This window comes from Petromyzon marinus, chromosome 50 (assembly GCF_048934315.1).
Source record: "Petromyzon marinus isolate PM22_M1 ecotype Great Lakes invasive population chromosome 50, UKy_Petmar_22M1.pri1.0, whole genome shotgun sequence".
Taxonomy (NCBI): domain Eukaryota; kingdom Metazoa; phylum Chordata; class Hyperoartia; order Petromyzontiformes; family Petromyzontidae; genus Petromyzon; species Petromyzon marinus.
The window spans coordinates 7,891,518-7,918,356 of NC_133716.1; the positions used below are offsets into that span (position 1 = coordinate 7,891,518).

At 46.7% G+C, this 26,839-nt stretch overlaps 1 protein-coding gene across 12 annotated transcripts in view; it reads left to right on the forward strand.

The window, feature by feature from the left end:
* Window positions 1–26,839, forward strand: part of LOC103091713 (voltage-dependent P/Q-type calcium channel subunit alpha-1A) — a 187,684-nt gene that overhangs the window by 90,759 nt on the left and 70,086 nt on the right. For 9 of the 12 annotated variants that reach the window (XR_012947186.1, XR_012947188.1, XR_012947187.1 and 6 more), the window contains exons 11-20: window positions 3,913–3,969; window positions 5,455–5,559; window positions 8,329–8,538; window positions 10,568–10,680; window positions 11,262–11,374; window positions 12,339–12,470; window positions 13,754–13,826; window positions 14,729–14,846; window positions 18,444–18,511; window positions 23,258–23,364. Coding sequence is in view for 9 of the 12 variants with exons in the window: in XM_076074845.1 (XP_075930960.1) it covers window positions 3,913–3,969; window positions 5,455–5,559; window positions 8,329–8,538; window positions 10,568–10,680; window positions 11,262–11,374; window positions 12,339–12,470; window positions 13,754–13,826; window positions 14,729–14,846; window positions 18,444–18,511; window positions 23,258–23,364 (1,096 nt within the window). In the remaining 3 variants the exon portion in view is untranslated. The remainder of the gene's footprint in view (window positions 1–3,912; window positions 3,970–5,454; window positions 5,560–8,328; window positions 8,539–10,567; window positions 10,681–11,261; window positions 11,375–12,338; window positions 12,471–13,753; window positions 13,827–14,728; window positions 14,847–18,443; window positions 18,512–23,257; window positions 23,365–26,839) is intronic. The other 3 variants (XM_076074848.1, XM_076074850.1, XM_076074851.1) reach the window with 3 other exon arrangements.

The following is a 26,839-nucleotide window of genomic DNA, read 5'->3' on the forward strand; positions in this document are numbered from 1 at the left end:
TTATTTGTCTGCTACAAATTTCCACGTGAAAAGCCGCTTCGTTGAGCTATCATTTGTGGCCAGGTCGCTCCTGAAAAAGATACCGCTGTGGTGTAATGGTGAACACACTGAACTTTTATCCCAGAGGTAGAAGGTTCGATCTCCCGGTGCATCAGTTGAAATGACGGCGCAAGTTTCTTAAATCGCCCCCCTCCCCCCCACCGCCACTATCCACCCACCAAAATAAATGGTTACGACCACGGTTAATTGGTCAGCAGGTGGGATAAAGTGTGGGTTTTCGTAGCTGTGGCCATCATTGAAGAGTAGACCAAATTACCTCTAGAGGCTTTCTCTCGTGGATGCCCCTTTCACCAACAGGGCGTACAAGTAATTGCAGGGATGCACCTTTACTGCCGTATCATATATATACAAAATATCACACGCAGTAAAAGCCATTTATTATCACGAGCCCATTATCGAGATAACTGCACTTCATTGCCTCCTTTGATTGAAAATTGATCTTTGGGTTAGGCAATGAAATGATTTCGCCAATTTTGTATTTCTTCCGTGTAGCCCTCCACCACCCTAACCTCATGTTGCTGGATGCAGTTTCCAGCCAAACGTCGCTATCTAACGGCTACGTTTGGTTGTTCAGGATTGCTCTTCGAGAGATCGTGAGCCGAAGCGATGATGATAAAAAAAAAATTGCACGTAAAATGCGTATACACGCGAACATTTTATTTGTTTGGAGGGTTGCGAAACCGAAAAAAAATCGATCAGATCGTTACGTGGTCAGTCTAACCCTTAATTATTATTATTATCATCATCATCATCATAAATCACAACATCTGCTTCGTTTAAAAATGAAAGCAGAGCGGGATTCTGTTGTATTGTTTTCTTTTTATACTAAAGCGGCTACCAGCAGCTTTTGCCAACGCTTCCTTAAGTGGCTAATTAAAAATGCGCAACAAAGTTATCTTTGCCGTCTGCGCGGTACCGAGCTCATCGCTCCGTCGCCCTGCTCCCGCCCGCCCGCCGCAGGTCAGCAGGGGCGACGGCAACGCATTCAAAACCGCAACGAAATTGGCGCAATTTCATCTCCGTCGTAACACAAACCCACCACCGGTGTCAGCTGATTACATTCATGGTTGCGTCGGCGGCGGCGACCGGTGACGGGGAGTGGGTGGGTGGGAGGGGGGGGGGCTTTTCCTGCCAGGCGCGCCCCCTGCCCGCCACGGCACCAAAAAGACACGCAACACCGCAACGCGGTATGCTGAAAACAGAAAAGCCCTCAACGTGGCTGGACGGACCGAGAGAGGACCATCCTATCTAGTGACTCGGGAGGGTCGGCTTAATGGCGCACATTGGCATGCCACACTCAATCACAGCGCCGTGCTGCCTGCCTACTTTAGATAAAGCGATGCATCAGCTCGGCCCCTTTGTTGATCTTTATTGTCTGCCTGTCTGTCTCAAGTGATGCCTGTGTGGCATTAACCGCCCTGTCCTCTCCACCCCCCCTATTTTTTCTTCGTGAAATTAAGCGCTGATTTTCAGTTGCTGGTGCAGCAACGGCTCTCACAATCGCCCACTGATCATTGTCATCATCATCATGAGCCAGCGTCAACCCACCAACTCAATTCGGCCGTGGTGGCGAGATGTTAACTACCTTGCCTGGTATACAGGAGGTCGTGGGTTCGATCCCGATCCTGATGCCTGTACGTATATTTGGAGTTTGTGTGTTCTCCTTGTGGTCTCGTGGATTTTTCTCTGAGTTCTCCGGTTTTTCCCTCCACATTTATAATAAAAATGTGTTGAGAGTATTTAGCTTGTGTAAATTTTCGCGTGATAAGGCACTTAGTTGACCTATCATTTATGGCCAGGTTGCTTCTTAAAAGAGTTATATATCTCAGTGGGCCTTACCTGGTAAAATAAAAAAAATAGTTTATAGTTTTTTTAAGAACCATAAGCATACACGCTGCTCATTTCACAGTGGACGGGAGAGATCCCCAGACATCGAGTCAAAAAAGAGTTGGCCATGTCCGCCGGTGTCACACTCCAAGTTTTACAAATTTGGAAAATTACCTGCAAATTACTTAATCACTGGAGAGCAACGGCGTCACCTGCGCTGAAACGGCTGCGGGCTATACTCATCTGTGAAACGCAGCACCTTCGTGATGGCCTTGCGCGACAAAAGTGGCGCGCATATGCCAAACGTACTCATGTATGTGTGTATGTTGAACTTATTTCGCACCGTACGTAGCCAACTGCGTTAATCGGGGGTTGCGGGGGGAAGGACAACAAACTAACCCCTGAACTAAATTTGCCAGACGAAGGCCTCTATGGATTCCTGCGGTCATGAAAGCTTCAAATCTAGATTGAAGGCCTCTCCGTGCAGGCCTCTAAACTTTCACGATCCCACAACCTGGCACACCGGCACGTGAAGCTATATAGTCGCTGGGCCTCCACGGTGCATGTCAATTTCGTTAAAAGGAGCATAAACCATCACTCAAACTCTGGTCATCCTTGCAGCAGCAGCAGTGGGTTTTGGCTAACCATCGAACAAAGACGGTCACCGCGTCGCGCGCTTTCAGGTGCGCTTCTGCGGCCGTCTGGAACGCTCTTTCTTCCGAGATTAGGAAGCCGTTGGAGCTGTGCACTTTGAAATCATGTATGTATTGAAAAAAATATGTATTTTAAATTGTTTTTTGTGTTGAGTTTGTTATCCTTCCCCTGCACCTGCGATTAACACGGTTGGCTACGTATGGTGCGAAAAAAAGTTCTCGCACATACCTACACAGCATCTCGGTTTCCAGCACAGCACTGGCGCAAACAAGCACGCACGCACTCACGCAGAGGCGCTGTTGTGTAAACGCGTGCGCGTACAACGCTCGTCCGGTTAAGTAAAACACGTGAATGATTCTGTGACACGCTATTTATAGACACACGTGGGGGCACACGGGGGCACTGACCGAATTAATTGGCTTTCCCGTTCTGGCCGTCGCTGTGGGATCCGCGGGATTTACCAATTGCGGGTAAGAAGGAGACGAATGGGGGCGCGGAAGAGAGACGGTGCCGCGGCGCGTCCATTAAGCCAGTTCTTGCGTGCCGCCGCGTTTTGTTGAATTCCTAACGGTCACGCTTTAAAAGAGGCGCCTCTAAGCGGGCCTCAGTTCAATTCCTTCTCCCGTGGATCGTCCCTCGACGTGAAACGTATCCATTTGCCGTAATCGCTTTTTCACAAAAGTTGCTGGGGGCTGTCCTTATCGTTCTCTTCCTCGTCATTATTACACTCGGTGGCATGTTTTCAATCGCAAAATTTGTATTATTTACTTGTTCACGTGTTTGTATTTTTTTTCTTCCGCTCTGTGTTGCCTCCGGGGAAAGTGAAGTCCTACCATTTTGTCCCATATATATTGTATGCTCGTGCGTGCGTGTGCGTATATGTGTGTTCACGTTTCATTTTGTAAGCTCGGTGCTGCTCCGGGTCAAACCCACGAGACTCGCAATCGTAAAGTCGCGAGGTCAAATCCTTATCAGGCGTATACGTGTCCCATCATCTTTTTGAGGTCAATACTAAACACAAAACTAAACGATTTTTATTTTTTGCCAGGTAGGGCCCACTGAGTCGCGTGGATTTTTCTCCGGGTCCTCCGGTTTTCCCCTCCACCTTCAGATACATGTGTTTTGAGTACTTGGCTGCTATGCATTTCCTTGTGATGATAAGCCGCTTCTTTGAGCTATCGTTTGTGAGAGCCAGGTCGCTTCCGAAAAAGAGCCGTCTGGCTCTAAGCGGGAACTTACCTGGTTAAATAAAACATACATTTCGAGAGAAAGCGCGGTTGCATAATTACATTGCCACGATACGTACAAATGTTTCGTTATTTCCATCTCTCGTTAATTTGCTTTCGTTCGCCTGTTTGTTGCGGCCTTCAGAAGAGGTAATGTTGGCGGAAGAGGACCGGAACGCCGAGGACAAGTCTGCTTTCGACGGTAACAAGGATTGTCGGTTCTCAGAGTCGTCGAGGTGGAGGGTGGGGTGGGGGGGGGAGCCCCCACTTGACACCGGCATCGTAAATCCGCACACGAAGATCAACTTGAGATGCAGCTGGCAAAAACGCGTAAACAAAGGCACCATTGTAGGCTGGGATGGGATGCGAGATAATTTTGCCGTGCGTGTTTGTGAACTTATGATAGGGGGGGGGGGGCAGTGGTTACACAGTGGAACAAATTGCAGTGCGCTCGAATCTGGTGATCTGGGTTTAAATTCCTCCCAACTTGTAACTGAAGCTGGTCTGGACCGCCCCCCCCCTCCTCCCCCTTAAGGTTTACTCAGCCTAAAATGAGCACCAGGTGCAGTGTGTAAACATCGAGGCCCGGCCGAAAAGCAGAGGTGGGGCTCCATCGTAGCATTGTCCACGCCGATGCAACTCCGTAACCGGAAGGCACAGGAGTTTCAAAAATGACACGGGGCGTGCATTCATCAATAGGTGCGCCACTTTAAAAGCACGCATCAGCGCACTTTTAAAGTGTATACGGCGCCGTGCGTTGCTTACACAAGCGCTGAAAAACCGGTGTGCTCTGAATTACAGGAGAGGAAATAACCTCAGGAAACCCACCTCCGAACTCCCGACCTCCCCTCTCCAGTAGTTAATGAGCATAAACCATCACGCGAGCTCTGTGATCATCTTCGCAGTGGCCGATTTTGGCTCGCCATCGAACAAGGACGGTCGCCACATCGCTCGCTAGTCAGATGCGTTCCTGCGGCCGTCTGGAACGCTCTTCCGATATTAGGAAACCACTGGCGCTATGCACTTTTAAATATGGATTGAAAACTCACATCTTTAGAACTGCTTTTTTGTGTTTAGTTTGTTGTCCTTCCCCCGCACCTCATACATATGTCTTCACCTGTGCTCTATCCAAATTTGTGGTGTAATTAGCCGTATTGTATCATGCTTTTAATGGATGTATCAGAATCGTTGTGCTTGTAAAGGTGCTCGCTAACAGTACTGGCTCCGACGGTCTGTAATCCTTACACAAGGGATCTCTCTCATTTTGTTTTGTCTGTGTGACTATATATAAAAATGGGGGCAGTTATAGCGCGGTGGTTTAGCGCACTGCGCCACAAACCCAGTGACCCAAGTTCCATTCCCGATCACGGCCACCAACATCAGTGCCGAATATCTCGACCGGTCTTGCATCCTACCCGAGGTCAACTCGGCCATAAATGAGTACCTGGTACGGTGTGTCAAAATCAGCATTGGCATCGGGCAGCCGGGCACGGTGCTGACCACACCACCCCCTCCATGCTCCGTGCCGGCCTTCAAAGGTGCTCGCTTGACAGCACAAGCCCCGGCAACCTGAGAAAAGGTGATATGGGGGGGGGGCCTCTTTGTTTTTATATATATACACACACACAGAGTGTGAAATGAGTGCACTATACCCTGTATTATTATTATCGTTGGTTAAATGTAACAGTGCTTCGACGAGCGACACTCAAGAAGAGTCGGACCGATCTGATCCAAGCAGAAGAGGGGCTCAATGAGAGGTTTTCTGACATCACATCCACAGGGAAAGCCTCGGGTGGGTTCACAAGCCGCATTCCTCCATCGAGCAGCCAAACATCCAGCCGCGTTAAACCCCCACTCCTCTCCGATGCGTTTTTTTTCCGGTTGCGCCACGCGACGCTCGGCGTGACGTGGATCGTCGATTCACTGTCCAGCGGCGAACGGTTATAATTCGGTTCCCGGGAGCTTCCTCATGAAGCGGATAACAATCGAGATGATGCGAAGGTATCTCTCGTGATGCCAAACGTTTCTCTCCACTTGCTGGGAGCTTCTTCAGGAAGTGGGGGATCATGACAATGATAATAATACCGATAATAAGAAGCTCAAAGTGGATGGGGCGAAAAGTCGGACATCATACCCAGACAAACGCATGGTGCAACCCGAAACCCCATCGGAGAGATATACAGCGCAACCTTTGAAACCTACGCAGGAGCATTACTCACTGCGAATGGGAAGCCGTCTCATATAAAACTGCGAGCGAGAAAAAAGCACCACGTTCTCAAAAAGTTATCTCCAACATTCATTCGATGTGCTTTACCTTTGCCCCTTTTTCCTGCACTGCTTTTTTAAATGGTACATTATTAACAGCTTCAGATGAATGGAATGGCGCTCACCTCCGTTGACAGCCGTGACTGAGTCAGTCTCTGCAGCAGACAATCATTTGTTGACTTACTCCAAAGTAGACCTTACCGCAGAAGTGTTATTTTAGCTAATTACCGACCGGAATTTTATCTCGTAACCTTACAACTTTGAGTCTGGCACTCTATCCACAGTGCTTTCAAGCGAACCTACCTTTCGTATACAAATATATACGGAAGATGCCATGCTGTAGTGGTAAGCACTGGACATGCAATCCACACGGTTTGATCTCCCAGTGTGAGAGTTGAAACAACGGACCACGCTTCTTAAAGTACCACCTCCCCCCCCCCCCGACTCCTGTCCACCCCGGCAGTATACATGGGTAGCTGCCACAGCAAGGTCACGTGTGCAGTGGGGTGACGAGTGAGTACTCCCACCACTTCCAGGACGCCTGGGTCAGCGTGGAAGAGTAGGCCAAAACAGCCTCGCGAGTGGGGCTGTCTAGAACTGCCTCGAGTGGAGGCCCTTTCGCCAGCAGTGGCATGAGCAAATATTTTCAGGCCTGCACCTTTACATTTTAATATATACGAGTTGTAGAGCAGGGATTATTAATAGTGACATTACTAAGTTATTTTATTTTTTAGCAAGGCAGATACATAGCCCAACAAACTTTTTTTCTGTACAGGATCTGGAGAATTGTCAATGTTGTGGGTTTACTCTCCAACATACCGGTGTGCTGTGCCAGTAACGAATTGCCATGTTTTGTTTAGGTGACCTTACTAATTGGCTGTCAGTTGGTGGCGGGTTTAACGACACATTTATATTTATGCGATCTAATCCCCCAAAAAACTCTCTATTATGGATCTGGAGGAGGTTTGTGTCGAGTGCATGGATTGGGTACAAGGACACAGAGAGAAGGCGGGAATCAAATTTAACTTGCTCGAAAATTATTATTTGGGGGGAGGAGGGGTAAGAACACTCACAATTAACAGCCCTTTATCAAAGCACTGCTGCATACAAACCTACCCACTCTGTGTCGGTCACGGGTGTTATTTTATTCTTCTTCTCTGAGCCAATAAGTGCAGGTTTATAAAGGGAGGCCCAAGACCAGTTAGGGATATCACTCGCCACTGATGTTAGCCGTGGCCAGGAATCAATCTGAGGTTACTGGGGTTCATGGCTCAAGTGCGATAACCACTGCACCATCGCTTCTCCAGTTGTGTCCATGTTATTAGATGTTTATATGTATTGTCTGCGTGACACTGTTGAAAGAGGGCCTGGCTCGTAATCAGAAGTACATTGGTTAAATACCCGGTCGGACTTTGTTATCATTTAGCGGTGGCGATCGTACGGCGAGTCTGGCTCCTCCTGCCGCAGGAACGTGAAATTCGCACCGCTGACTCGGGGCCACCAATGCAGATGAGCGCCGCCGCATGCCTCGACTGTGCGCGGAGACGCCGAACGCCTCCAAATTTGGCCCCCGTCTGATGACGTTCACGTGACCGAGTAGGCACACACCGGCGATTGATCGCGTTTCATTTCGCTAGGTCACGCGGTAGAGAGGCGCGTCGAATCGTGGGTTTCTTCGAGCATTCTATTGCTTCCGATAGATGCGAACCATGTCCTAAATTTCGCTTTCGGTCATTGGAAGAGGGTAGAACTAACAATGTTTTTTTTTATGAATTGTATTTCAACAAGAGGCCGGTACAGAGCACGAACCGCGACGCAGGGAAGGGGGCACAGAAAGTCCAGGGACAGAAGTCCCGAACTCTGAACTCTGTGCTCCTGGGTTTAGAGGAGGGCGTGTTGGGGGGGGGGGGGTAGATCGGGCTCGCTTCCCCCACCCAGGTAGGGAGCGCGTGCGGGAACAAAATGTACTTTTGATTGGGGAGGGAAAGATAAGGCAGGGATAACTTACGTAAGAAAGGATAGGGTGTAGAGGGAGCAGGGAGAAGGATGGGGCAGAGGGGAAGGAAGGAAGTGGGGGGGGGATGCGAGAACTAACACGTTTTAGCAAGTGAGTCGCACGATACAAATAGCAAAGTAACTCGGGGACAATTAGACGGTGGACGGGAGTGGCTGGTGGTGGGGGGGGCAGGGCAGCGGTGTGGTGGTGGTGGCGGCGGTACGGCAAGCGAATGCCATCGGCCAACATCGTTCTCCCCGCTGCGGGTGGCGGGCTGGCGACATGCTGTGCGCACCGCAGGATCGCCGTTCGCTCGCGCGAGCATCGTGAGCGTCAAGCAGGAGACGTCGTCCTACTTCCAGCGCAAGGAGAAGCGCATGCGCTTCTTCATCCGCCGCATGGTCAAGTCGCACACGTTCTACTGGACCGTGCTGTGCCTCGTCGGCCTCAACACGCTGTGCGTCGCCATCGTCCACTACGACCAGCCCGTGCTGCTCACCGACCTTCTCAGTGAGTCCACCACCCCCCCCCCCCCGTATAGCCTGCACAGGCTGTTGGGGCAAGTGCTGTTAGCGAGTGGAGAAGGCGCGCTAACTGCTCCCGCTATCCCTCCCCGAACCATAACTACAACAACAACAACAACCGCCAGTCGCCACTAAGTGGCGGTGACGTCACCACGACGCTTGTGCCAGGCCATGTGCACATTGAGGCCACGTGAAGTGTCGAACGCCCGCTGGCAGGAGGTCACGGGGCAGACCCAGCAGGTGCCACGGGTCGACTGAGATGACCGAGACGACTGGCTGATGCACCACCTGTGCCCCCTACTGTGCCCACTTACTGTAACTACACAGACACACGCACACACATACCGACCGAACCACACACGTACCAGTGCTCTAACAAACACCGACACTCGTATACACACGCAATACAAAAATCCCCCGTATAGCCTTAACAAGACTGTTGGGGCAAACGCTTTTAGCGAGCACCTACAGAGGCCGGCACGGCGCAACGAGGGGGTGGGTGGCCAACACCACGCCCGGGGCCGCCTTTGTCTCCCCGAGTGGCGATGTTTACTACACGCCGTACCAGGTACTCATTTGAGGCCGAGTCGACCTAGGGGGGGCCATCACCGCTTCAGATAATGGTCACTGGTGTTGGCCGCGAGCGGGGATCGAACTCGGGTCATAGCCGGGGTTCACAGCGCAGCGTAGCGCTAGCCGCAATCACTGCCACACTCGGACAACGGCCGGATTCTCCTAGTAGCACAAGTAGCAACTACACATGTAGCTACTACACGTGTAACTACACATGTAGCTACTACACGTGTAGCTACATGTGTAGTAGTTACATGTGTAGTAGCTACTACACATGTAGCTACTACACATGTAGCTACTACACATGTAGCTACTACACAAGTTACACAAGTAGCTACTACACATGTAGCTACTACACATGTAGCTACTACACATGTAGCTACTACACATGTAGCTACTACACATGTAGCTACTACACATGTAGCTACTACACATGTAGCTACTACACATGTAGCTACATAATGCTACGGGTCCCGCACTTTCAAGGGCCCCGCGCTAAATGCTTTCAAGCTATCAATTCTGGTTCGGTGATTCAGCTCTTGCTCTATTACTATAGTACTATACCGCCTTTGACTTTTATGAACGACTGGCGTCTTCTGGTCCAACACCAATGGAGACTAGGCTCTAAGAAAAGCTGTCTCGGGTGTGGACCAATCAAATTCAAGGACAGTGCATATTATTATCAGAGTTGTCTTTTTTGTTTGCATTTAGACTGCTTGTGTTGTGGTTATTGCAAACATGATGCCTTGAATAAAGGTGTCAGTTTTTGTGCCAGTTAAAAGGGTAAAACCTATTCTTATATCTTGTTTCTGGCAAAGGAGGTCTCATAATTTAAAATTTGTGTTTTAATGTTATTTTTTTTTATTTAGGGCTCCTTGATAACATACGCTACAAGACCCGCACTAGCTTAATCCGACACTGCGGCGACCGTTCGCGACGGTGGTGTTATCGCCGCAGCGCTGTGTCTGTGCGCTTTGGAGGCTGACACGAAATTGCCGACGGCTGGTGGTGGTGGTGACAGCGGCAGGTCACCGGGACAGAAGCGCGCGGGTGTTGGTTAAATGGACCGAGATGACTGACAGATTCACCAACTGTTGCTCCCCCCCCCCCCCAAACTCTACCATCTGTGCAACACCGACACACAACAACACACACACGCGCGCGTACAATTATTAAAGACAGTTTAATCGCGGGTGGGCTACCTGGAATGAAACCCAGGATCTCAACTTTGCCGGCTTAATGTTCTCACCCCTGTGGCACCTGGCCACCGCAACCAAACGTTGTATGTGCCAGCGTGCTGTGTAGTTGCACCCCTTGTGCCAGCCCCTTCTGTACCACCCGATTGTGTCACCTATTTGTGCCATACCCCCACCGGTGCCACAGCCGTCTCTATTGTGCTGCCCCCATTGTGTCATCCTCTACGCCTTCCCTTGTGTTTGCAGCATACGCAGAGTTTGTGTTCCTGGGTCTGTTCCTGTCCGAGATGCTTCTCAAGATGTATGGACTCGGCACACGCAGCTACTTCCACTCTTCTTTCAACTGCTTTGACTTTGGCGTACGTTAATAATTATATATTTTTAAATCAATCTTTTATACATACGGTTAATGCTTGTGTATTCATGGGCATGTAATGATTCGTCCCCCACCCCCCCTAGCAATTTGATAAGTTTTCGCAGTTCGTGATGGTGATGCAATTCAACCAGCAATTAATTTTATATATATTTTTTATTTTTACCGTATCTTCATGCTGCCTCCTTTTCTATTTCAATTTTATTCGCTCTATCGGTCTACTTTGTGTACAATCTCATTATGCGTTGCTGTGGAGCATCATGTATAAAATAATATATTAGCAGAACTCCATTCTGTAACCAGAAATAAAAAAAACACATTTTGATTCGAGCAAAAATTGTCGACTCGCATGAGCAAAAATGTTACAGCAAATATAATTAGCAAAACATGAGGATGAATTGCAAAATAATTCGTTCTTAGACCGACAGATTGATGCATATATTTCAAGAATAACATTCAACTTTTAACCGATTAATTGTTACATGCCTATTAACCGTAATAATAATTAAAAAAGTCGTGTGCTATAACGTTAGATATCAATTAAGGACTGCACGGTTCTCTTTCCAGGTGATTATTGGCAGCATCTTTGAGATCATCTGGGCCACGATTCAGCCGGGAACATCGTTCGGTATTCGGGTGCTGAGAGCGCTCCGTCTGCTCAGGATTTTTAAAGTCACTAAGTGAGTGGCCGTCAGCCATGGGCAGCGGACTGGAGCAGTGATCTCTTTTAGTTTTAGATTGAAATGCTTTTGTCATTTCACTATTTTATTCCGACCGTGCTATCGGGGTCATGTCATGAGATGGATAATCAAATTCGGATTTCTCGCAGCAGCAGAGCAGTGCAACCTTTTTGTGTCGTAGAATGGACCCACGGAAGTGGATATCACAGAGATACCTCTGAGATCCCTGAAAGTGACCTCTTGCCTACACAGTCGACGGCAGCACTTACCCACCTGCTCTGCATATGAAATAAACGTCTCGTCGCACGACATTCAAGCCGAATATTTAATTGTCATGGCTGGAATTTAGCAAAATTAAATGCAGAATAAAATTTATACTGATGCTACCAGCCATTAGTGAATTGGTTAGTACCATCAACTCATTCCACTTGAGAACACAATTTATTCACCGGTAGCTACCTGAATTCAAACTCAGCATCTCAGTAGTGCCAGCTCAGCACTCAATGCAATGGTTACAATTTAAAAAAAATATGCTGCCGTACACATTTCCAACTGCCTGTAACACAGAGCTGCCAGAGATTTTTTCAGAGCATTTACTTTTCATTTCATGCCAATCGCCGTAGCATAACGAATCTGCTCACAGAGAAGACACAGTTCCTCCAGTCAAAAGCTACGGCAGAGAACACTGACTAGAGCTGTTTCTGGACTCCTTTAAAGATCCACTGCTGGATGAAGTCCTCCCCATGCCACATCAGTTGTGGGCATTTGTTTGACCAGACTTCACCATGCTGGTCAGTGCGGGTTCGTGAAAGAGATGGTATGGCCAGGACTGGTTCAGATTTCACCTGCCGCAGATGTTAGCCGTGTCCAGGAATCAAACCGTGCTAACCGCTACATATGTGCATGCATGTAATACGTCTCACGTCGAGGGAGTCGCTCTCTTGTCGTTATCTGCAATTTCCAGGTACTGGGCATCTCTGCGGAACCTGGTGGTGTCGCTCCTCAACTCCATGAAGTCCATCATCTCGCTCCTCTTCCTGCTATTCCTGTTCATCGTGGTGTTTGCCCTTCTGGGAATGCAGCTGTTTGGCGGCCAGTGAGTGGTGTCCACCTTGCCTTGGCATCGCCGCCACTAATCGAGCGCAGTCACGAGGCTCGACGTTTCCGTGCCGCGTCATTAAGGGAGATGTTAACTCCCTTGCCTTGTAGGCAGGAGGTCGTGGGTTCCATCCCGATCCTGACGCCTGCTGTAGATGCGGAGTTTGCGTGTTCTCCCCGTGGTCGCGTAGATTTTTCTCCTCGTCCTCTGGTTTTTCACTCTATATTTAGAAACATGCGTTCAGAGTAATTTGGCTGCTAAAAAAAAATACAAATTGTTTAAAGCTTCCAAATATTTTTGGGAGGCTCAAATCGGAATCCAGGGCGACCTTTCCGCAGTCAGCCCCACCCACATTACAATGGCCACGCCCAGTCAACCACGAACCATGCTCATTAGCATCGGCCTACTCATCTTGTCAATCACCGGACACGATTCCCTTTGACGGTATTGTCGGTTGTGCATGTGGGCCAGAACGGAATATTTTTCAATATTTGGAAACAAAGAAATATAAATTTTGACTTAAAACTTTCGTGACTGCAGGAATGCATATTCTTGGTTCTTTTGGTAAAGTGAAGTAGAGAAATAAAATAAACAATAAAACAATAAAAATGATGAATTATTGTATTTAATATTTTTTTCTATCTATGTGACTTTACCGAAAGAACCAAGAATATGAAAGAAAATGTACATATTTTCGCAAATGCTTTGGCACACGGGGACAGCATTTCTGAAACCGCCGTGATTTAAACCATTTGCGAAATTCAACCACGCCTTAAGATCTGCATCTGTGCTGCCTGTTGATGTGGTTGCATGGAACTTTGGATGGAGTGCATGCCCTTACCCGTATATATTGTGTTTACATTTCTAAAGTGCACATCCCACCGGGGCACATCGCATTGCGGACGATGAGTTCAAAGTTGTGAATTGTAATCAAGGACGGTAGTCGACTAGACCCGTCATCTCTCTGTTGTCAAACAAATGTGTTCCATTTCGTGGTGAGACTGGACCCTGCCTTGAGAATGTAGAGTTTCCACCGCAGGCTCAGGGCGACCCAACGGTGATAATCGTCACCCCAACACACGTTTGAATTGCTCTTAGATGCGGCGGTTTACTCTGGGCGTTCCCGTGAACATCCTGACGATCTCCATTATATTTTGAACAGATTCATATTATGATTACATTTTAATCGTATTTAAATAATAGAGATGTCTTCGCGAAGCTCGTACATGCCCGTTTCGACTGAACGAGTCTAACGTTCATTAATGCTGCTCTGTCGCTAGGTTTAATTTTGAAGAATGTACTCCACCGACTAATTTCGACACCTTCCCAGCTGCTATTATGACAGTTTTTCAGGTGAGAGCCAGTTTTTTTTATTTAAAAAAATAATTATTTTTTATCATCATCAATGAATTTACTGAATTTTCTGCGGGATAAACTTGGCTCCGTTGTCTCGAATTAATTATATTTATTAACCTTCTATCTCTGGTACAGTCAGACGCTCATATTATACTACTATTAGGTGATATATGAATTGCCATCTGTGTGGAATATTTATTTATGATGATGCTAATGATGATTACACTGGGTCGGACAAATTATATTGATGGTGTCAATGAAAATAATTTCAAGATTGTTGGTGACAGATCATGATTATTGGTAATTGCCCACATCTCCCTGAATCTACTTGATCTCAGAACCTTTGCAGCGTTAGGTCGAGTGAAAACACGCCATGAGAACATGCGTTAAGCGAGGACTTACCGTACTCTGGTTTCCTCCCACATGCTGATTGACCAAACATCCCAATGCAATGGAAACGTCGCTGTTTTTATAGGAGTAGGTGGCATATGGTTGGTAGCCACAGCCTGTAGTGAATTGTATACTGGATATGTGGTGTCCAGGGTTCAGATATATTTTCCAGTTCAACGACCTGGACAGACCTAGTTGACATTCATCCCTTGCAATTATAATTTTATAGTGAGACAGTAGTAAACGCATTGTGCTATGAACCTGGTGAACTGAGTATCGTTTCCGGCCATGACTAATATCAGTGGTGAGTCATATCTAGACTGGTCCTACCCTCCCCAAACGTAGCCCCCTTTCCCAACTTCACCAACCAGCGTTGATCAACATGGTGTAGTAAAGTGACCCTAATGACCGAAATGGCATGAGGGGGATATTGATCCATGCGTTTTATTGATAATGAGCCATACAATCTCAGCGATGTTTTTTTCCTGTTGTATTTTGTTCTGCCCTAGATTCTAACTGGAGAGGACTGGAATGTCGTCATGTACGATGCGATCAAATCTCAGGGTGGCATCAATCGAGGAACGATTTTCTGCATCTACTTCATTGTCCTCACGCTATTCGGCAACTGTATCCTTTCTCGCAGAGAATTCATCCGAAATCTGCTTTTCCGTCTTAAAGCAAGGAGAGCACATTCATTATTTCAGGAGCCCCCCCCCCCCTTCCCCCCCCCCCACGCACCTCCGTGTGTTCCCCCCACCAGCTGCGGATTTAGGATTTGGCACGCCACGTCCGGTCGATCACGCGCGACGCGCACGTGTCGTTCAAGACACTTTCTCACCACCGCTGGGAAGTTTGCCAGCCTGGCAGGTGGGCTCCGATTGTCCACTGAGCTGGGTCGACGGCTCAAACTTGGCTGCATTGACTCCCTTTAACTGGTTAACGTTGGGCTGCCATCGGAGACTGTCGCAGCATCACTCGGTCAGCGCAGGAGAGAGTGGCGTGGTCAGTGGTGTCTCTTGTGTCGGTCAAGGCCGGGGCCTTATTTCAGTTGAAACTGAATAGCAGAATATTTAATCGTTTTTTTGTTTTTAAAAGTCTAAATCTCACCCAAACATACATTACGCCTAACAAAAATAATGAGAAGGATACGGTGGAGGGGACAGAATTAGAGGGACTAAACTCTTGAGTGTGTTAGGACAAGAAGAAACATGCCCTTCTGGGGTTTTCTCAGAACGGCCCAGCACAGGTTGGTCGTGGAAGCAGAGTATTCGCTGGCTGGTAACGAACACGTAACCAGTGTGTAAAGGTTATAGTTCGGTAGTCCTTTCAGACGTATTGTTCCCCTGCCTAAATGAGCTTGCAGTGCTGCTAATCTCTTGCCACCACTGAGCCACGGAGCCAGTGGTGTAAACGTCACATCGCCATGGCGGTGAGCCAGTTTCTCCTTGAAAAGTCCACATTTGCATGTGCGTGCCTTTGGGGTTTATGGGGGCCGAGTTGTCGCGCAATCATGATTTGAACTCACGATCACCTTCCGACGGCGAGTTAATTGCTCTTAACCGGTTGCCCCACTCGCACAAGGCCAACAATTCTCATCATCGGACGACAGTCACTCGACGCAAAGGAGTTATTTTTGTGGACCATTGATGAGATACATTTTTTTAAATATATTTTTTATACGTTGTTTGTCTTTTTTATTTGTGATTCTTAAATAAGTTATTGTCAGGTTGGTAACACTTACTCTGTGCAGCTCTCCGTTTGCCTGGGTGAAAAGTAGTTGGCAAGACTTTGCCCAATCCTGGCCGAGCTGGCTCAACAAACTTTATAAATAAATGACATAGTTTTGATCCTTAGCGAAAATCCAATAACCACTCAATTCAATACCATCCATAATACAAGTGTTTGGGTAAGATCGCGTAAATATAAATGTGTCGCTAAACCCGCTACCACCTGACACAGCCAATTAGTAATGTTTGTCACGTAAACAAAACGTTGCAATCCGTTACCAGTTCAGCACACCGATGTGTTGGAGATTAAAGGCATAACATTTACAATTCGAGCACTAAGTTTCGCCAGTAATTACAACTAGTATCATCAGGTCACAGCCAGAGTTGTTGAGAAATCCTCCTTTTTCGGTCTTAAATATTGTCTGCGTTGGGTGGTGGTGGGTTTAGCGACACATATATTTATGCGATCTAACCCAAAAACCTCTATTATGGATAATATTGGTTGTGAAAGCCTACGTGTAAAATTCAATACGAGTTTGCTAGTGTTTTAGTTTCCTAGGCAAATATGGAAATAATCTGTAAAATGTAGGAAAATGGATTATGCCTCCAAGCAACTCATGTAAGAAACATGAATAGAAAGTGTAGTCATCCCTTTAAACCTTCACAACATTGCTTTTGTGAAAGATGACATGGATAAATTGGTTCTAATTTATTCATAATGCGCTGTTTCTTTGCATTGTTATCAAGGGAAACTCGAAGTAAATGTTTCAAGACAACTTCCTACTGGGGATGCTTGGCCACTTCCTTAGTAGTTAATCCTGCTTGTGTCTACGGAAGCAATGCTGGCATATGATTCCCGCACTTGACAGTATGAGGCATGTAACGTGACAGTGTAAGGGCGCCGTGATGGCGAGAGGTTAACTACCTCGCCTCGTATGCAGGAGGTCGTGCGTTCGATCCTCACCCTGACAACTGTATGTTTGTAATTTGCGTGTCTCTCTCCCCGTGGTCCTGTTGATTTTTTCTCCTGTTCCTCCAGTTTTTTCCTCCACATTTTGAATCAAAATGCGTTTAGAGTATTTGGCTACTAAAATTGCCACGTGATAAGCCACTTCATCGGGCTATCATTTGTGGCCAGGTCGCTTCTGAAAGAAGAGCTATATTGTTGCTCAGTGAGCCTAACCTGGTAAATTAAATAAATAAACTGCGCATCGACTCATTGATTGAAATTGATTCTTACGCACGTTCCACATGCGCCGAGCCATGCGTGGAGCAAACGGTTGTATATAATTGCTGCAAATTTAATAACAATAATAATGAACTCCGTTATATAAAACGGCTTTCAAATCTATAAGCGACGTGCGTTCAGAGGTAAAAAAAAAACAAGTACACACCGTCTTCTTTGGTTCTTTCGGTAAAGTCACGTAGAATGAGAATAAAATAATAAATTGATAAAATAAAATAACACAATAATATTCTCACGACGTTTCGGCCACAACACAAGCGGCCTTCATCAGGTGAAGGGAGCGAGACTGTCTGTCTGGTAGGACAGTCCAGCGCTGTCCTACCAGACAGTCTCGCTCCCTTCACCTGATGAAGGCCGCTTGTGTTGTGGCCGAAACGTCGTGAGAATATTATTGTGTTATTTTATTTTATCAATTTATTATTTTATTCTCATTCTACGTGACTTTACCGAAAGAACCAAAGAAGATGAATCATTGCAGTCACGAAAGCTTTAAATCGGAAGTACACACCGGTAAAGAGCAAATCACGATACAATGAAACCAAAGAGAAAACCAAAAGAGAAACATACAAACTTGACAGCCATGCAACTTCGTGCTCAGGCCACTGCTGGTGGAAGGGCCTCCACTCGGAGGAGCTCTACAGAGCCCCGACTCTGCTCACGAACATTTTTAGATGCCAATGTTGTATTAGGGCAAGTGGAGACAATTGTAGAAAATGGACAGAATAAATGAGAAATAATACAAAAGAGGCAGGAGAACAATAAGAATGAAGATTAATTTGTTCTTGCTGTGGTTGTCCCACCTGATGACGATTGCTTGTGTTGCGATCGAAACGTCGTGATCTATTATTTTTCTACCTACGTGACTTTACCGAAATAAACAAAGAGTTTGGATTACTGCAGTCACGAAAGCTTTAAATCAAGACCGAACCATGAAGTTCAAATTATTGGGAGAAAGAGGTGAATCCTGAGCAGCGTTCGAGATGTCAGCACAGGGGACATTCCTCGGGAACTTCTTAGTAAGTTTCCATGCTTGCGATGTGTTTTCGGGTTCTTCACAACTCAAGAAGCTTCCAGAACGTGGGTGGCGAAAACGTTGGACATCATGTCGAACAGCACAAGGCATGACCCGAAGAACGCAGCCGAGATTCCTCGGAACTATCGATAGAGAATACACGTTTTTTTGTCGATTTGCCAGCGAGCACGCGGAGTTGATGACCCAGCCGTATAGCCTTAACGACCGCGCCAACACAGACACTCTGCTCAACGTGTTCCTCGCCATCGCTGTGGACAACTTGGCCAACGCGCAGGAGCTCACGAAGGTGTGTGTACGCCCCCCCCACCCACCCCCCGGGACAAGGAAGCGTTTCACCGGCTCGTTTAACAACGAGGTCCTCTGCCCGTGAGCACGTGTGGCTGACGACGGTGGCGGCGGCTGTGGTTAAATATTTATGTGCCGTTTGTAGGCCCCCCCCCCCCGTGTCGCTGTGCGTGTCTACCGGCATCTGTTTAAAAGTGTATGACAACTCAAGAAGATTGAGAGAGAGAACCCCACGCACGCGTCGATTTATTATTTATGACCGTCGTGACATTGGTATTGTGGTTTAATTTAAAAATTGTGCGTCAATCGTATGAAACGATTGGTTACATTGTTTTTCGAGTTATTGGTTTGGCGTTACACCACAATTGCTCGATGCAAGTGTCAGAAAGAATGTAATTAATTGTGGGTGCGCTACAATACGAATTCGAAAAGGAATATATTTTTTTCGCATTAAAATAATGCAAGGTTTAAAAGTTCGACATGCTGTCAGAGAAAAAATGGCGTGCAAAGTCATTAAATATATATTTTAAACTATTGTAGCCTAAAATAGTCTCAGCATCGGTCTGTATTCATAGATGGAGGATTTCCTCAAATGTTATATTACATGTTCATAAATATATTTCTGCAGAGCATCCCAGCTAAGACTTTAAATGACTCAAGGATTGTGGCCCAAAACCAAGTTTCAGTTGAAGCGTCCAAACTTTTAAACACGCAACCCACTGCCAAGGCCTACCACGATGCTTTTATCCATCACCCTGAAGATTCTGGGGTTGAAATGTCATGTCACGAGTGCAGCGACACTCCCGGTGGGGAAAGCCATTAGGAAGAAGCATAGCCACACGGTCGGCTATGTACGGTGCAACAGAAGTTCAGCATACACACATACTTGATGGACCGGTCTCTTTTATTATTATCCTCAAATCTTGTAACTCAATTGTAACCCACTTCCCAATGTGGTATCGACTGCAAACTTGGTATACTTATGTCATACTGATGACAATACTATATTCTATCATTAAAAAAAAATGTAAACTTTTTTTATGTTATGTTTCGGCTTGGGTCTAATTGTCCACGCTCAACTGACTTTGGCTGTAAATCACCACGGTCCCCTTACGTTGTGGCAAGCTTCAGGGCCATTTCCCGGAGTCGTGGAGTTCTTCCGTTACTAGTAGGGTACGTTTAATTAAAGCGTGTTTTAAAAAAAAGGTATTTTTAAATATTACTTTTTTTTCTTTCTTTCACCAATTAAACCCGCAGACGGGCTTCCAATAGAGAGAGCCGCTCGAGAGAGAGCCCCTCTAGAGAGTGCTGTAGCCTCCTCTCCCACACTGGCCGGACATCAGACGTGGACGCATCCTCCTGTCACCCCACTGCACATCGCCTGTCGATGGGGATTGACGACGGTTAACAACATGGGCAGAGTTTGACTTCTATATTTGGGGTGGGGGGAGCAGGGGATTCGCTTTGTCCCTCACATGAGGAATCGCGGGTGCATATAATTCATATTTTTTTACCCATCTTAATTGTAAACTACTGAAGATATCTGAAATCAAGGTGTTCAGTTTGGGGGGGGGGTCGTTGCCCCCACCCCATGCCCCCCTCCCCCAAACTCCACCCATGAACCCCATTGCTGCGTGGACAGATGCGATTTTTTAAAATATATTCCAATATTTTTCCTATTCCACATCCTCCCCGCACGTCACACATCGCAACATCCTGACGTTCTGGACGCTATTGCTGGGCACGTCGACTATCAGGCACACCAGACTCATCAGAGCAGGCGGGGGGAGGAAGGGGATGTTCCTTGGGGAAGGTGGGAGGGAGCGTTGGCCCAGGTCATTGCCGTTCTGGGCTCAGGTATTTAAGACTGGTCTAAGGTTTAGGCCAGTCTAAACTTTCCTTGTCTCTGAGCTAGAAGCTCAGATTGCTCCAGTGCTGGGATTGGGCCTGATTAATTCAGCCGTTGTGTATGGGAGGGAGGAGGGGGTTGGGTTCGTGATTATTCCACGTGCTCAATATGTTATTTTATGGCCGCTACATTGAAAGTCCTTAACAAAACGTTCTGTTCTCGAGTCTGCCCCACTTCTCTTAGACCCACAGGGCAGTTCCCATACTTACAGGGGCGATTTCTCAATTGCAAGTCCAATGTGCCGACCGGTAGCATCCCTTGATAATATTGGCAATTTATTAATTTGCTCACCCAAGAAAGCGTCACCAAGTCTACAGACCCATTTCAGCAAAGTCGTCTTGCATGGCCAAATGTTACGTTGTATGTAGGTGAATGGAAATGAGAGTGCCTGAAATTGACCAACACATACACAGGGAGGGAAGGAGCACCCACTGGTTGTCTTCAACATTTCTGGATTAGACGTTGCAAGACGTTGAGGACGGGAACAGCTATATTGACACACCAGGCCTCTACCGGCAAGTTCTGGATCTCATTATCCTCATAGCACCAGCCAGGGTGTCATGAGTCACGAGTCTGTAACATTAATGGGGGTGGTTCTGCGGTTATGGAAGTCTGACGGACGCAGCAGGGTGAAATGATGAAGTGGGTGGCGTACAACAGAAAGAATGTGAATGCTCACATTGAGGCGTCGATCCTACGGAGTGTAATGTCAAGAGGGCGTGGAACAAGCGAAGGGGAGTGGAACGGTGGGAATTGGCAATGGAAATAGAACCTTGACGGCACCCAAATATCTGCATTAGATATTGGCACGAAGCCAAACAAACCCGAATTATTTATGATATTTTCACAGCGGCTTTTGGTTAACCATTTAATAATGGTAACCACTGCATAGAGTGCTTTCAGATGCGCTTCTGCGGCGGTCTGGAATGTTCTTCCTTCTGATCGATATTAGGAAGCCTTTGGAGCTTTGCGCTTTTAAATCTAGATTGAAAACTTATATATTTCGAACTGATTTTTTGTGTTTAGTTTGTTGTCCTTCCCTCGCATCTCTGATTAGCACGGTTGTATGTATGTTGAACTTCTTTGGCACCATACATAGCCAATTACACTAATTGGAGGTGGCTACGCACGGTGCAAAAGATGTTCGTACATACATATTCATTTCAAATGTATTCACCCAATATTTTTTTGCATAAGGCAATACATTCATAATACAAAAATACACAAACTAACCATTTTTTTTAATATTTCACCAGATAAGGCTCACTGAGCTAAATACAGTAGCTCTTTTTCAGAAGCCACCTTGCCACAAATGATATCTCAACGAAGCTTATCATGTGGCAATCTATAGCAGCCAAATACTCTAAACGTGTGTTTCTAAATGTGGAGGGAAAATCCGGAGGACCCGGAGAAAAATCCACGCGATATTGGGGAAAACATGCAAACTCCAAATAAACAGACCTTTAGGGTCGGAATCGAACTCACAACCTCCTATATACCAAGTGAGGTAGTAAAGATGTCGCCATCCCCTGCTGTTTTCAGTGGTTAAGAATACTTCACCGTGCTAGTCAGTGTAGCTGGTCAGTGTAGCTGGATGAAGGGAGAGATAATATCCTGGGATCGATGTTTCTGGGAATTGAACTGAGGTTGTCAGGTTTATAGCACAATGCTGTAGCCCATGTGCCACTGCTCATCCACGTACATTATACAGCAGTAATGTCTCATAGGACATCACTTCTGGGGATCCTTTATTATAATAATGATATCGTGCAGTGCAAATATTTTGCTTAGATATATCATTCGGGTTCATAAAAATACATTTACCTAAACGTACGGTATTTATAATCTATGCATACGTTTAATTGGCTATAGCCCTGTATGGGCGGCGTTAAACTATTTGTTTGAATGCTATATTTTGGAAATAAAAGTTTTGCTGGCTGGCTGGCTGGCGCACGGGTGGGTACGCGTGCGTGTTCGCGCACCGTAGGCACACCGACGATGTCACTCGTTCCACGGCGTTGAGACCAGTCCGTGCTTCTCGATTACGTTCACGACCCCCCCACGCCCCGCCATTTATCCTGTCCGTGTGTCTCACGCAAATGCGATAGAGGAGGGTGGGAGGGAGATAGAGGAGGGAGGAAGGTAGGAGAGCGACGCCGAGGAGAGGGGGGCAGGCGCAGCGTGAGAGAGTTGTCAGATGGAGAGGAAAGAGAGAGAGAGCAAAACAGAAAGAGGAGAGCGAGGGGAGGCGACAAGCGGTGGGGAGGGGAGGTTTCGGGAGGGGTTAAGAGAGATTGAGCTGGGAAAGGGAGAGGTGGCAATAGAGAGAGCGAGAGGTGAGAGAGAGGAAAACACAGGGAGAGAGGTTGGGGAGACGCAAGTGGGTGAGTTGCACTGGATGGAGAAGAATATTGAGGGAGGGAGAGGATAGACGAGGGGACAGATGAATGGAGAAACAAATAGAAACAGACAACGCGAGCAATCGAGATTAGTTTAGATATAAAGTACAGATAGGGTAAGACAAAGGTGGAGAGAGACAGGCCTCTATATATAAGATTGAAAGTTTTGCTGGCTGGCTGGCTAGCTGGGAGGGATGGAACTCGCGGTCATCTCTGTGATGATCATTTTCTTGTTACGTGCGTTTGTTTCTCTCGTTATTTATCTATTCGTCTTTTATTTTTTTTATTTGCTAAGCGTGGGTTTTGTTTTTCGTATCATCTGTGTCAGGGACCGGCAATGACGCTCAATAAAGTGAAATCATTATAAGGACGACGCGGGCTTGCTTCGCACGACAATGTCGATTTTTAACGAGTGACTTGATCGCTTCTGTCCGGCCAGGACGAGGAGGAGGAGGAAGAGGCGGCGACGCAGAAGTTGGCGATACAAAAGGCGCGCGAGGTGGCTGAAGTGAGCCCCATGTCGGCCACCAACCTCTCCGTCAGCGCGTAAGCGTCCCACCGCTCTGTGGATGATCACTGCTCGACGATTGATTGTTGATTGTTGGAACAATCTTGATTTTCCCCTCCCTCCCTAACGTCGTAAAAAAAATCTTCCTTAAGATTATATTTTAAAAAAAATACGCTTTACACATTCCTGCGGAGGGAGCTGGTAGGAACGTTGGGTTGCTCAGTCAATGGCCAGGGTCAACGGCGGCACCACGTGGTGTATTCCGCAAATATGCCCGACTGAGGGCGGGCACAAGCCGGCGTGAGTAGGCTAAACGTTGAGTTTTATAAGGGCACCACGGGGTGACCAGCCCCTCCCCACCCAGCCCCACCCCTCCCACCCCCCACCCAGCCCCACCCTCCCCACCCTCCCCATCCAGCCCCTCCCCACCTTCCCCTCCCCACCCAGCCCCACCCTCTCCACCCAGCCCCACCCCTCCCACCCCCGACCCAGTTCCACCCTCCCCACCCAGCCCCACCCCTCCCACCCCCCACCCAGCCCCACCCTCCCCACCCAGCCCCACCCCTCCCACCCCCGACCCAGTTCCACCCTCCCCACCCAGCCCCTCCCCACCCTCCCCACCCAGCCCCTCCCCACCCTCCCCTCCGACAGTTACATTTTAACGTGTAATTTTATTTAGGGACTTTGTGTGGTCTTGGTGTGATCTGGGACTGCTCTTTCTCTTGTTCTTCTGCCTTGCACCAACTTGGGAATTGGTGTACCTTGCAATTTTTAATTATATACTTTATCCATTTAACATTTATTTTTTGTGATTTGCTTTCCTTTCCCGTAACTTTGCACTCCGATCATTGTTTGTATCGTTTGTTGTTGTAACTTTCTGACCCGCTCCTCCTGGACATACTTGACAAAGAGCTTCATAGCTCATCGGATTTCTCCAGGATAAATACAGATTCTCATTAAGATTGAGTGGACCCACAGCTCAGGATCTCATTGCGAGTCCAGCTCTCTGCCAATGCGCCACGCTGGACGGCTGCATACAATTCATGGGACTGTATAAATACATATATACACATTCGACTGGTAATTTAACGTCACATGTGCATGATCTTAATAATACTTGCACACTTCTATATATACACACATACAAGGTTATACAGGTTATGCATGTGATGAACATCAGCCTGCGTGCTAGGAACTCACTCCTCTGCTACTGCTGCTGCTGGTCCGACAGAATAAAATTCCTTTCCTGCGGCAATGCGCATTGCTTGAGACTCCCACCGCAGTCCAGACTCGTTGGTCAGTTGCGTTAGATATTTCGAGTGATAGTTCTCCTGCGCCCCAATGTGAACGACGAGGTTATTTCACTTCAGGAATATACTTATGCAACTGGCTGCAATCCTTTCATCTTTTGCCTACGAATTGACTCTCTACGAAGTGTCTTCATCTACACTTACGTCATAACTCCGTCTCAATTTCCATCTCGAGCACGTGCAATGCAACCCCCGTATACTCTGCTCCAAGAAAATAGCCTTCTCAATCTCTAGATGTCCGCTTCCTCTATTTGAAGAGTATCGTAAAATGTGTATATATTTTTTGCACTAAATATTTATGAGAATAGGTTTTCCCCCTTTTTTTCTGGCAACAAAACAGGCGTTAAGATGTTAAAACACCAAACTGAAACCTTTTTACAAGGAATCATGTATTCATTAACCACAGTATTTGTGGTCAGACTGCAAACAAAAAAAAACGTACAATACGTTTGTAAGAATTTTAAAAAGCACGCATTGTTAGTGCTGTGTTCAGCCAATTCAGCTAAGAGGCTCGGTGTTGCCCTGCGTGTCCTGTAGAAGTTTTACGCAGCGTAACGCAATGAACATCCAAATGTATAACAATAGGTTTTTATCCTTTCTGGCAATAAAACAGGTGTCAAGATGTTAAAACACCAAAACAGAATCCTTTTTTTAAGGAATCCTGGCTGCGTTAACCACACGTACTTGTGGTGAGCATGCAAACAAAAACATGCTCCGATAATATATGCATTGTCTTTTAAACTGATTGGTCCACACCAGAGAAAGATTTCTCTTGAGCCTCGTCTCAAAACGGTGTTAGAACAGAGGACGCCAAAAGGCGTTTCAGGTTTCAAGTTAAAAGGTTTCAGTTTGATGTTTTAACATCTTAACACCTATAGTCTTGGTTCTTTCGGTAAAGTCAGATATGCATTGGGCTCTATGGTGCAGAGTCTTGATGAGGGAATTCTTCTGGGATGGATGGTGGTGGGAATCCGGTTTCAGGTAAGCATCCGTATGGTTAGCTTTCCTGTAGACAGAGTGGCTCATTGAACCATCAGGTCTCTTTTTTATTAGGACATCTAAAAAAGGTAGCTTGCCATCTTTTTCGACGTCCATGGTAAATCTGATGGCTGGGTGTATGGAATTGATGTGGTCGAGGAATTGGTCTAGAGCAGGCCGGCCATGTGGCCAGATGACAAAAGTGTCATCCACGTACCTCTTCCATATGGTTGGGCGCAGAGTGGCAGTCTGGATGGCGTCAGTCTCAAATTTATCCATGAAAATGTTGGCTACAACCAGAGATAGGGGAGAGCCCATTGGGGTGCCCTCAGTTTGTTTGTAGAAAGTTCCATTCCAAGTGAAGTATGTACTGACTTCTCCAAGACAGAGGTTCTTTGCAAGCCATCTGGCTACCATGAAAGATTCGTTCATGAGGCTACCCACATATACAAACACAGACAATTTCATACGAGAAGATGGATCATGGCTTAGCAATCATTGGAAGGAGTTGATAAACCATTTCGGGTCTTAATTGATTGTTCACGCTTACGGTGGCTTTCAGACCGCATACATTATTTTCGTCTCCCCCTCCTCTTTTCCGAACATAGATGGACTCGTCCATCTGAATAACTGTCAAATCGCTATCTGTGGTGCTAACTTTAAAAAAAAACCGCCACTTTTTTCAAATTTCCATGCTGTGGTTTTCACACCTGATGATGATTGCTTGTGTTGCAGTCGAAACGTCGTGAGAATTGTATTGTTTTATATTTTTATTATTTTATTGTTTCCCTTCTACGTGACTTTACCGAAAGAACCAAGAATATGAATCCCTGCAGTCACGAAAGCTTTAAAACAAAATCTTAACACCTGTTTAGTTGCCAGAAAAAATGGGAAAACTTATTCTCATATTTTGGTACTGGAAAAAGGAGGTCCCATGATCTAAATATTTTTGTTGGTCTTTTTTTTTTCTCTCTCTCTATCTCTCTACCGGTCTCGTAATCTAAAAAAAAATCCATCGGGATATCTCACCGAGCAGCGCAACTCAGTGTGTGTGCGAATGGCCGTGAGATATTTTCACTCAACTTTTTCCGCAAAAAAAAAACCTTCAAGGAGGCCTTTGTTACGTTGACACATTAGGCGGGGCGGGGCGAGGGGGGCAGGGGAGTTGGGGGAGGGGCTTTCACCCACACTGCTATTGTTTTCATATTCTTTGGTTCTTTCGGTA